Here is a 13138-nt window from a genome sequence, read left to right on the forward strand (position 1 = left end):
GTTCGTCGTAGATATCGTCGCGACGACAATATCTATCGTTGAAAAATCTGGTCTCTCTTTCTCTTTCTCTCTCTTTCTCTTTGTCTATATTCGCAGCTTTTAAATCCGCGCGATTATAGGCTTCATATACTTTATTTCCCATCTCTGTTCCTCCGTCGCTTTGTGCCTCCCGTGGAAATAAATGATAAATGTCACTGATCAACATTTCGATACCTCGTGACTTTCTTGATGTTATCTTTACTCCGAATACAGGCGCTTAGAATTTATATATTCCGACATTCTTCCGTCGTGAAAAATGAGCGGCGCACTCGTAAAGTCCCGCCGCGTTGAGATCGAGAAATAAAAATTCGTAACGTTAATAGGCAGAATAATTACACGCGGGCGCGGTGCTGAATTTATCCAGGCTGACGTTGCGTTACGAAAGCCATCGTACGAAAGTGAGGAAAATGTCAGGCAGTCCATTATTAAAATACGTATATAATACAGGCGGTTGACGTGGGTTGTATTCTAATATCATTGAAATGCAAGGTTTCACCGCGAACGTAACGCGCCTTCTGGTTATTGCAAAACAATTTTGCTTCGCGGTATCGGTTCTGCACGCAGACGGGTTTGGCATCTTGCGAAGGCATTGGTTAACACTCTATCTAAGCAGAAACTTAGAAATCAACTGCCCCCCTCCCCCTCGTTCTCTCTTTCTGTCTGCCAAGTTTTTTATGTTATCGTCGTTTCTATTTATAAAATTTTTCTTTCTTTCTTTCTTATTCCTGATATCTTACTTAGTTACTTATTCTTAACATTTTCTTTTTTACTGATTCCTAATATTTTATTTAAGGAATTTAAATATTTTGTAGTTTTTTCATTGCTATTTTTTATCTATCTTTAATATTTGTTTTTTTAACATCCTGCTAAAATGATTAATTTCAGCGAGGGAGTAACCTGATTCCTCTTTCATTTTTACACCTTTTGCATTTCTCTAATCTCACGTTATTTATTCCTGAGGGGGATTGTCCTTTAAATAATACCATCACATATTTTTCCGTTTCTTTTTACTCCGACTTACAAAGTATAATAAAGCGCATCGCTTTCTCACTTTCAACCCGTCTTCCTCTTCCTCCTTTCCTTCACTTCCTCCTCCCACTAGCGGCAATTACGCCTTTCCCTCGGGAGAACAAGTGGGTGCCTATTTTTGTGACGGTACTGTACGTAAAAGCGCATCTCCGTTAAGATGACGCAATTCATTCATTCATTAACCCGCGGCCGCGTGGGAGAGCCGAGACTGCAGATAAGTGCCGTAGCAAGAGCGCCCACTGAAGTCGCTCTTTGGGCCTTTCTAATATCGGAGTTGGAATTCTTCCGGAACGACGACGAAACGGCATGTGCGCGCGCACGGATCTTTCCTTTAAAGGTCATCGTCGGGTACCGTTTTAATTTAATCGCGTCGAAGGCACTTTGTGCGAAAAATATATCAATATATCGTAATCGCGCGCGAAGCTCATTTCCTTGACTCTCTCCGCGGGCACCGCGCGGTCGCCAATTTTCTGTGTGGCTAATCGAAGAAAGCGTTAAACTTCGCCGTTACACGCAGAGAATATCACGTCTCTCTGCATGCGAGCTAAGTTTAGAGCCGTCGCGATACCGAGCTAATACCTGCTTTGCATTGCTTATAAAGTAATACCCCTACGCGCGCAGCGGGCGTCATTATAATTTTAAATCCGTCTGCGCGGTAAGTATATTTAAATACTATTCCAAAAAGCTTAGATAACACCGTAATTATCATTTTCAGCCGAACAGATTTATCGGTTATTCCCGCATATAGAGACGCGACGCGTTCCGATTTTGCACAGCCGTTTCCGGTTATCGTTGTGCAAACGAAGGAGAAAGAGATAAAAGAGGAGAAAGAGAGGGAGACAAAAAGAGGAAATATTCTGGTCGAACTAACCAGGACGCCTTGACTCTTGCACCGGCAATTAAGAGACCGGAGTCGAACGCCCGAAATGTCAGACCGGCAAAATCTGATTTGGGAATGCCGGTCCGCAGTGTTGTCGACAGCAACCCGACTCCTTTCCTGGTTAAGCAATCGATCCTTCATCTCCCGTTTCTTTCGGTCTTAATGATTGCTATTTCGAGAAAGCAGCAGAATCTGCAGCGAACGAAAAGGCAAAGCACTCGTTTTTAAATGTAATCCAATTTCATTAACTCAATTTTCAATTAATCTAATAATTTGCCTAATTAAAGTGGTATTTAACTTATAATATATTTTAGTAATTTGAATAAAATTTTATTCTCTCTGTACGATTTTCTGGACGAAAAAATATCAAGTATAAAATACTAACAATAATCAAATATATATTTATTTTTAATTACGTACTTAATTTTTAATTACGCAATTTTTAATTTACATGAAATTGAATGAATGGATGGATTCGGGTGATAAAAGTTTACTCGTCATCGATTATTAATTATGTCACTCGATGGCAACGCTCGCATTTCACGCTCGCGATCACTTTATTCCTCATTGAGGATCCTTCGTCTCCTTTTCGATCGGCTCGCCGTCTCGTCGTTCTCTCGTTCTTGTTGCATTTCTCGTCCGCGGCGGTATGCCAGTCGCTCGTCTATTCTCGAAACGATATAGCGCGGTAGAAAGGTACAGGGAAGGAATGCCAAGAGAGAGAGAGAGAGAGAAAGAGAAAAGAGAAGGAAAGGGAGAGAGTAACGGAGACACAGATAGATGGGGCGAAAGAAAGAAAAGGGAAGAAAGAGAGAGAGAGAGAAAGGGAAGAATAAAACGGCAGCGGGTAAATTGACATTTTTTTCGTAAGCGATTCGTGGCGTGGTGAAACGTGCTCCTCCGTTTTTTTCCCAATACCACCTTAGCATACCGAAACGTCCTGCAGCATGCGAGGATCCAAACTTCGTCGACGAAGTCACTCGTCCCCGCGCGATTCCCGTCGATCAACAGAGACACGGCGGCCGCCATGATTTTTGCGAAAATTTGTGCGCCGCTACATTGCTATTTCACGCGGGCATGACGCGATCGAGTCGACGATTACGAGACCGGGGCCGCATTTTAAAGCGATTCGCGTTCCAACGTACCGACGTGATACTCGTGACGCCTACTTTCGCATGTGGCAGGCAGGCACACGGAGGAGAGTGTGATTCATCCGACCCGCACTTTCACGCGCCGTCGAACGGCGGGGAGGGAAATCGTCTCACCGATGCCGCTGCTCCTTGTTAACGCACGCGTTGGTATACGCGCGCGGCCGGACCCGTGGTTTGCCGCTCGTGGGAGTGCTCTTGATTACGTCCTGATCACCCCGGGACGGACGTCGACTGCTGCTGCGCCGCTCTGCTCTAGCTGTTCCCTCCCCCAGACGCCGCGGACCGTCTCGCTCGTATATATCTCGTATCTCCGCGCCGTGTGGAGAGATATTACTTATCCGCTTTGCCTATATCCCGCAAAAGCCGTATCTCCGAACCGCGCGCGAGCGAACGGAACGGCGAGACCGCCGAGACTGGCGCAAACGGCGGCGTGCGGTCCCTCCCCCCCCCCTCATTTTTTTTTACTTCTTTTTCAACGCACTTGCTCCTTTGCCCGCGCGGTCGAAACCTCGGCGGCGAAACTCAATTCGCGCCGATAACGCGACGTGGGTGCGCGCGGCGGCATCGCACTCGTTGAAGCCCATGACACACATACAGAAAAAAACGTAAAGCAGTAAGACGTAAGCAGTAAAAATGAATTGGCCAGTCACAGTATAGAGAATGTAAGATTATTGCCTTATACGTTTTCTACTGTGATGACCGAAATCAGTAAAAATGGCCGATCTGCTTGCTGCTTAATGTCTTACTGTCTTACATTTTTCTATATGTGCCATTAGCCTCCAAAAATAAGTTATTTGTACGTATTCTCCTTGTTGTGTCACTCCTGTTATTTCGGCGCGCCGAACCGACGATCGGAATCCCGGCGGCCGCGGCGCGTCGGTTCGAATCCCTTCTCGCGCTCGCGATGCTCTGCACTTTCGTAACTGGATTGGAAGCTCGTTGATTACAAGACACATCACGAGGCACCGGCACGAAGAGATTTATGGCTTCGTCTTATATACGGCTGACCAGGAAGAGAAACGTGCCGTCACGTTCGCATATGTGGCACGAGGAAAAGGATCGTCATTCGTGGCTACTTTAAAGTACAAACAGCTCTCTGGTGTACTTCGCTTGAATTCCAAGATAATCGCGATTTTGCGGAAAACTTTTGTATAGATCTTTCCTATATATACGCTGTGAAGTCGAGAACTTGGAAAAGAATTTTAATTTAGCTGCACTTGAAAATTTCGCGATTTTGATTTCACCACAAGGAAGTCTTTTTATTTTTGCTTGATATTTTAAATTTGTATTATTTTCTTTTTTTTTTTAATTTCGTTGATGTTGGTTTTTATTAAACCATAAAATACCGTCGAGATCGGGAGATCGGGAAGAGGAGATAAGAAATATTAACTCGCAATATACGGAAGCGCGAGATGTTCGATGACGCAAAGGAAAGCGGCAGTTCTATGAACTGAGGAATAAAAAAAGAAAAGTTCACGCACGGGTCGACAGAAGTGGATCATCGCTATATAGACGAGGAGCTCCTCTGGACCTCGCCTCAGATCTCGGAGTGTTGTATACGTGGCGCCGGAGAAAGTGATAATTCGCGTGAATCGCGGCGATTCGTGATAGTTTTATACGTCGGATCGGCTCAAAGGGAGGTTCGCGCAGGTCACGTAGATGCCGATTTATCTCCCGCGCTATCAACGGTCGGCGTTATCAACGAACGGGGCGCGCGGGTCGTCGCGTATATATATATCCGTGAGATGTCTTAAATATTTATCGCGCGAAACACGAAACTCGGGGTATCGTCTGTCCGGTCTATCGCGTTCGAGAGGGCCCCCTATCGATGCGGACATCGTGCTGCTCAGCCCTTAATTGCCGTGCGTTATTCCGATTAGATTAGGCTCTCTTTCTCTCTCTCTCTCTCTTTTCTTCTCTTATCGACCTATACCTTTTTTTTTCTATCCCTCTTAACTAATCGGTCTTTAATTCGTCATAAAGATACGGCGCTTTAAATTGGATCGATAGGTTAATCTTATCGTAATTAAGAAAATGGCGTACAACCGTTCCCTTGAACTAATTTTGCGCGCGCCATTCTGTTATCTGTAACTTTTTTAAAGTATCTACAATTTTCCTTGTAAGTCTAGCAAGTCGTTTTATGCGAACATAAATTCTTCTCGATAACTCGAGTTTATACAATCGAGTGTGAACGCTCTATATTTAAAATTATCTGTAAAGAAAATTGAACCTTATCTGCCACTAGAGAATTTTCTCGTTAATTAATCTTAAATGAATTCCTTTTCTCGATTACGTTAATTATCATATAAGTTATATACTTTTAATATATAGTCGGACAATATTCTGAATATTACATTATCTCGTCGTATCTATCCGCGCGGTATTTCGCGTTTGCTCGCGTCCACTTTCACGAGGCTTGGGGACGCCGCCTGCAGTATCCGAGAGACGGGGCAGCCGAAGGGGGAGCGCGAGGGTTGAAAAGAGGGCGAAGCCACCTGGAAAACCGAAGCGCGGGAGTTACTCTCATCCCGGATCCACGCCCAAACATCCCTCCGAGCGAGGCGTCGCGTTCGATAACGGCGCGGAGGAGCCCTCCCTCCCCCCTCGTCTCGCGTCCCTCGTATCCTCCTGGCCTCCCCATGTTCCCGTCTACCCGCGTTCCTCCCCCGCGACCACCTCATCTCTATCGATGTCGCCGTCGCCCGTCTCAATGAGAGAGAAAGAGGAGAGGCCGATCGATTCGCGTCGACGTACTACTATGGCCTGCTTACGCGGAGAGCACTGACCCCCAAGGTCGTTCTTACGCGGCTGCACGTGCTGCCCGCGAATTGACGTCGGTCCCCTCTCTCCGTCCGCCGATCGTCCCCCTTTCCCTCCCCCCTTCCCTCTCTCTCTCTCTCTCTCTCTTGCCCTCACGTCCCGGCCTCGCGGAGTGACTTGATCCGCCGTCTCCCGTCGCTCCTCTCTCTCTCTCTCCGCGCTATCAAGGCACCACACCGACACGCTACACGCTTGCTTTCGCGACGACGGTGACGACGGGCGCGACGGACGACCGCCGACCACTTCTGCGGCCTCCTCACGGCGGCGCGTGTGACATATGCATTCATAAGGTACCGATATTCGTGAAACGATCGTGACGAGTGGGTGAAGGGAGGAGGAGGGAGGAGACGATGGAAGAGAGAGGGAACGGGATCGGTCACGCGGGACGCGAGACGCACGAGAGGGGGGGGGGACTTTTATCGTGGAGTCCACAGGTGGATCGCGCGCGCACGCGGCGCCTTTCAATGCCGCGTGTCTTATAATAAAAGCGCGATGCTAATTTTTTATGTAACCGCACGTACAAGCGAGACGGTAATACGTAATCGTCAGAGAGGTCTGGGTAGGTCGTGTCCGCGATTTGCGGCAGGAATTATCACGTCGCGATTTCAGTTAGAGACTGAATTCAGGGTCACGACGGTGATCCTCGCCGATCGTAGATCGCTATATATATATATATATATATGTTCCTCCACATTCCCCAGTTACGTATGGTAGGTATATATTTACCGCCACGTCCTCGGCAGATCCGCAATTAGTGCTTCGACATTTATCGTGCGGGGGGGAGGAGTTCGGTCGGATTACCGGTTAATGAATATCAGCCGTTACCGCACAACGTTACAACCGCGGCGTTAGCTCGTCGCTCGTCGCGCGGCAGTAGCGAGCAGAATGATGAACGCTGCCTGCAGGCAGTCTGTATAAATCGGTGCGACCGCGACGGCGACGTTCCACGTGCGTGCGCGCGGCGCGGTCGTGCGTCATGACCGACGACGATCGCGCGCACACAGAGGCATGCGGGATACCAATGCGAGTGAATTCCGCTGCGCCTAGAGTTATCTCTCTCTCTCTCTCTTTCTCTCGTGCGATTATTAGCATATATTCTAACGTTCAATTGCACGCGCGACGTCGGCCACTTCCGCGTTCCCGTCGCACGCGAGTCACGCTCTTGCTCGAGCTTCGGCTCCTCTCCTCGCTCGTCCAGCACACGCACGCACGTCAGTGTGCTAATTAAATGTGTCGCGGAACATCGCGAAAAATTTGAGGCACTCCCTCCGGCCGAGATATTCGCATAATGATGTCAGGTGTGGAAAAGGGAGAGAGAAAGAGAAAGGGAAAAAGAGCTTTTAATTTGACTTAATTTCTACGAGCTCTGAAAAGGGAGATGGAAGCTACTGATCGCATCGTGATACGCGAGGATAAGCACTTATTTGTTAGTAATTAAGTGATATTTAAAGAAAGACTTTTAAAAGTGATAATTACAACAGAGTGATTACCTCTTTCCTTCAACCGTTATCGAAGCGTGTATCACTTTAAGTAACTCGCGTTAAGTGGAGCAGCGCCGTACACCGAGCGCGCGATTACCGAGTGCTTATTATTTGAAGCCTCACGACGGTCCCCGGAGGGAACGAGGAGGGCCAGCGCGGGGGCTGAAATCGCGCAAATACCGTAGCGCCGGGCTTAGAGGCGCGTGCGAGTAAATCAAAGCCTCGCGTGCTAACTTAGTCGTCGTTGCGTCGCTATTTCGAGACCGTTTTCGCGCGCCTTTTCCACCGCGGCGCGGCGCGGCGGGGCGAACCGACGACGCCCTGGCCGCGCGCCAGACTCTCGGCGAGATTCATATATATATATATATATATATACGTCCGAATGGATCAGGGCACGTGGAGAAGCGCCCGCTTCGACGATGAGGCAGCACAGCGAGACCCCGTGCTCTTGTGCGCACGTGTATACAGGTGCGCGCTCGCGCGCGCGAGGTTGACAGACGTCTCTCGCCTTTCTTCCTCGTGCCTGCACGAGTGTCTCCTTCCGCTTGTCCTCGTTTATGAGCCCCGGGGCTCTGAAATGTTACGGCACCTATGGAGCGGTGCCAGAAAGGGCAGCATACGCACGCTGGAAGAACGGGAGCGCTCCTCGGTGCCGCGGCGCCGATTGAATTCCTCTCTTTGATACCGCAGGCACGATACTTCACGCGTGTATCCCCGCGATACGTTTGGCATACATCCGCGCAAACGCCCGTGGCCTTCGACAGCAACGAAAAACGTTTCTTTTTAACTCATCAGAGAAAATGATAAGCAATTTAACGTGATCGAACGGATATTTCAATATAATAGAAAAGTAAATAATACAATAGCAAGCGCGTTCTGAAGGTCGGAAAACGGTTGGATCGTCTTGTCAAACACACGTTATTACGTAGTTATGTGCCTAAACGCGAGAGACGCACGAAGCTGCGTGACGTCTTCGCGTGCGTACGGCAGTTTGCGACGGCTTGTACGAAGGACGCGAGATCGCGGCATAGAATCACCGATAAGACCTGACAGGGGCGTCGTTTCTCGACGAGTTCATTAGCCAACAAAAAAAAATATGAAGCATTCCTTCGAATTTTTTTTCGGTCAAGGAACTCTCGTGGGCCTCTCGATCGGAAGGAAAGTATTACCGGTTGTCCGCAAGCTCAGCTCAACTTGGATTTTATACAAAACAAAAAAGGACTATCAATCAAGAGGTTTAAGATAACGTTCAAATCGCGTGGCAATCGCGTCTCGGGAAGCACACAGAAACATTAAGTATGTAATAAGTTAATAACGGCCTATTGCGCTTTATTACGTATGAATCACCTCGAATATATACCGAACGAGAGAGAATTGACTCAATATAAAGATAAGATAAACTGCTCGGCGGATGCGAAATGATCGCCGCGATGGAATTATACTACAACAATTCAGAGACGCGAACGGGTTAAAGCTGCAAGAGAGAGAAAGGGGAGCGATCTCTCACTCTCTCTCTTTCACGTGTGAATATGACATCGTCGAATCGTATTACGGAAGTGCCCTTGTCGAGAGAGTTCGCGGTTGCATCCGTACAAGAGGAATCCGGACCAACCGGATTTCCATCGATTGTGCCAGGCGCCGCAAATGGCGTAATTTGCAGAAACGCCCACGGTTTCATATGTCATCCAGAACGCCTCCTTGGCCACATGGTCTACGAAAAGACTCGATGTCAAAGGCTCGGAATTGTCCTTCGTTTTTACGACCTGAATTATTGCAGTGTCACAGTGACTTTGATCGATTTCGTAAGGGGATTTTTTCCCAACGTCTTAAATTTCTTTTTTTTTGCAGAGAGATGTAAAATTTATTACGGTAATAAAATACCATAATTATCTTTCTCAATCTCATTTCTTTTAGTTTTATTTAGATAAATTTATATATATAATTCTTTCTCTCTAAAATGTAATTTCGAAAAAATAAAACTCATTTCAAATACTTAAAAATTTTGAAGTATCAAATATATTTTTATTTTTAATTATTACTTAGATTATTTTTATTTGTCAATTATTAATTTATTATTTATACAATGGCTACAATTGTCGTACATTCCGAGCTGTGCAGGATTAAAGTATATACGCTTTAATCGTTCTCGCAAACCATTGCTGTTGTATATTATGTACTTCGCGATGTGAATTTCCTTTCCCCCCTTTAATTAGTCTGCCGCGGCCCACCTAATCTACGCCTTCCCCTGAAATCTGTGTCTGCCAGACTTTTATAAGTATTACCTGGCAATGTGCTATATAGTTTCTCATGTAAAAAGCAGCGTCTGGAGGAGGTTGGACAGAGAAACGTATTTTTTAGTAGCTTCTCTTTCCTCGTCCGGAAATATACATTGTGCATGTCAATGAAACATGGTGCATTGATCACGTGCTGATGACACCAATGCGAGCATAATGAAAATGTCTGTGTGCTTCTTCTATCGTGACGAAGGAAAAGTCTCCTGATTCCGTCCGTTCACCTGGCGTAAGATGCAGTAAAACTGCCGATTCCGAGTAATTGATAAACAGATCCGAGTGCTCTAATTCGATATCTCTTCCGGCGTCTCGAATTAAGTAAGTCTCGATCAATCGCTGCAAAGCGGTATCAAGATTTTCGTCATTTCCGTTCTTAAACTGTACTGCACACTTGACATTGTGCCTCCTCGAGAACGCCCCGATAATAAATCGATCGTAATTCGGTTCTGTCGGATTCGTCAATTTCGAACGTGATCTCAGCCTCGACTACCCGAACCATCCAGATAAGGTTGAAGCGTCCGGTGTTTGTAAACACGAGCCTTGATATTTATTCCGTCACAATTTTGCGACTCGACAGCACTTGCCCCGTCCGCGGGTAAGAATTTTGACATAAATATTATCGCGCACCAACCGCCATTGTACGATTTCAGGTTACGGAAAAGATCCGCTCGATTTCATCGTATGTCGATTATGTAACACGATGTTTTCCGATCCTTCAGAACAGATTCGATTGCGTGAACCAATGCCTAATGCATTTTATGAAAGCACTTTATGAATAAATGCCGACAAATTGTCAGGCTAGCTGTTTTTGTAGAAATTTTTCATGACTGTAGATACCTCATAAACACGAATAATTCTTAAGTGAGATATTTTTACGTGAGAGACGTTTTGCATTTAGTGCGACGGAGGAATATATTCAATGTTACGAATTATATTACTGTAATAGCATTATGCGTAATGGCATTAAGTTGTTTACTGCACCGCGCGAGCGTAACATTTACATTTGCACGTGCTGCTTTGATGTATATTGTTGAACGCGCGACGTAACAGGCTTCGCGTGCTCGTACCGTAGTTAATTTAACAAAGCAAATTCGTCAATTCTGTTGCAGATGAAGACATCGATGTGGAATCGATAACGCCCAGGCAGGAGAGACCGGCAGCGAACTACAATTTTGCGAGGCGCCAGCCGACCGCGTCCCAGCGAACGTCAACTAGCACTCGCGCGAGGCAAATCGCGAACGTCAACGGGGCAGCCACTACCAGCACCGCCGTCCGCCGTCCTCGTGGCAGACCACCGGGCCCGAATGCCTTAAAACGAAAGTCTTCGGCCGATCAGCCGCAACCCGGCCCATCGCAGTCCGGCTCATCGCAGCCCAGCCCATCAGCTCCGAAGCGCGCTCGCGTTCAGAACTGTCACCAAGCGATCCAGCCGACTAACCCGCGATCTTCGACTTCTCGTGATCTGGAGGACACAGACAGGAGGAGGCTCCACAACGACATGGAGCGGCAGCGGCGGATAAGTATGAAGAACCTCTACGAAACGTTAAGAGTGCACGTGCCGGAAATCGCCGGCAACGATAAAGCGTCGAAGGTGTGTATCCTGAAACAGGCGAAAGCGTGTATTATGACGTTGAACAAAGATTACAGCCGCTTAGACTCTAGGCGCGAAATGCTGAAAAAGCAGCAAAAGCTCCTGCAGGAAAGGCTCGAGCAAGCTCGAAGAAGGAAGAACGGTAGAGTTTAGGGTGTCAAGCGAGAAATCGGATGGTGATGTCGTTTAATTTTTATTCTCTAAAAAGAGAAGAAAATTATTTTAATTAAATTTCAATTAAAAATTATGAACGACGATCCACCCTCGTGACGTATAAATTATACATGACATCGACGTGTAAATTAAACGGGAGACAAAAAAATTGTAAAGTCGCGGTATGCAAAGGACAATTGTTCTTATACATGTGTATCTGTTTTATTACATACAATATCAATATTTTTATCAAATTTTTATCAATATTTTCTAAATAGTCATATCAATTTCTGGATTGATGCGTTACTTTTCGAGCATTGTTATCAGCAAATATACAATTTTGTCAGTGTAATAAGGCAGATACACACTATGACACAATATGTACATACTATGACAATTTTATATTGAAAAATTTCTCTATTAACTTTTAATGGTAAAAATTATCAGTTTTCGACTTTTGTATGACTTATGTTGCGCTAATCGTTATCCTAACAGCAACACTAGTAAATTTTTTTATTAAATTTTTTTCAATTTTATGAAATTTTTTTAAACAGTTATATGCATCTTTCACGTTTTTGTATCTGGACCGGTTCTACTCTTTTTTGTACATTATATATATAAATGTGTATACGTATATATGTATATATGCATTGTATATACATATATGTACAGGGTGACTTAAAACCGGCCACTTGAATAACATTGACAACTCTGAAGACAGGAGAAAATGTTCGAAGTAAAAGTTGTTCGATATTGAAAAACTGATAATTTTTAACATTAAAATTAATGGAGAAATTTTTCACATTTGCGTTAAAAAAAAAATAATTTGATCGGCACACAAATCCCCTTTTCCGATTGATTCGGATTAAAGATATCCTTTTCGAATCGAATCGCGAAAAAGCGTAAAAGAAGGAAAAAAAAAACGCCATCAGTTCGCGCTCTTTAAACCGAATGCCAATTGTATTATATAATTATGTGAAGTGGATAGATAACGTTACTTAAGCCGCGATAAATACCTGAGATCCAAGATTGTCTCAGATTATTCGCGTTTCATTCGACGATTCGCTTTCCGCCTTTTGCCACACGGCCCTCCCGCGACCTGTTGCACGCCGACGAATCATCGGGGGAGCCGCATATTTTAATTTCCGTCGCGCAGATAAAGCGGATCGCAAACGGGCAAGTCGGAGGTCTTATCACGATATTGCTCAACAACCTGACTACCGGTTCCCAACCGGTTCGTCTTAGGGCGCGCTTCGAACTCCGGACCGGTTCTAATCGTTCTTTGCATTCATTTTGTAGATGTATACATAGGAGAGTGGGGGGGGGGGGGGAAAGGGAGAAAAGTGAAGAACCGCGGACCGCCCGGTTATCGCCGGTTCTTTTCCAAAACTCAATTAATTGGGGAAAAAGGGTGCGAGTTATCCCCAGTCGTCAGGGACTGGAAGAGCCGGACTTGTTCACACTCGATGAATCGGTCGACATTGGATACGCGAGATCTCGGGCGTGCTTCATTTGCGAAATATCACAATCAAGCGATTACAATATTTATGAGAACCAAACCTTGAAGAAGTCTGTCTTTCGCTTAAATTGACATTTACCGTATTCCAAGATTTAAAAAGCGCGATCTGATAGGGTTTTTGATAACTTAATGAAAGGGTGTTAAAAACGTATCTCTTTTACGTATTTCTGCGGAAGTGCAGAAG

General features: G+C 45.7%; 1 protein-coding gene across 2 annotated transcripts in view; it reads left to right on the forward strand.

Annotated features, from left to right (window-relative positions):
• Positions 1 to 12743, forward strand: part of LOC105454557 (myc proto-oncogene protein) — a 31585-nt gene extending 18842 nt beyond the window's left edge. For both annotated transcript variants that reach the window (XM_011697231.1, XM_011697232.1), the window contains one exon: positions 10801 to 12743. In XM_011697231.1, the coding sequence (XP_011695533.1) occupies positions 10801 to 11435 (635 nt within the window). In that variant the 3' untranslated portion in view covers positions 11436 to 12743. The remainder of the gene's footprint in view (positions 1 to 10800) is intronic.
• The last annotated feature ends 395 nt before the right edge of the window (positions 12744 to 13138 follow it).

Source organism: Wasmannia auropunctata, unplaced genomic scaffold (assembly GCF_000956235.1).
Source record: "Wasmannia auropunctata unplaced genomic scaffold, wasmannia.A_1.0 LD335983.1, whole genome shotgun sequence".
Classification (NCBI taxonomy): Eukaryota; Metazoa; Arthropoda; class Insecta; order Hymenoptera; family Formicidae; genus Wasmannia; species Wasmannia auropunctata.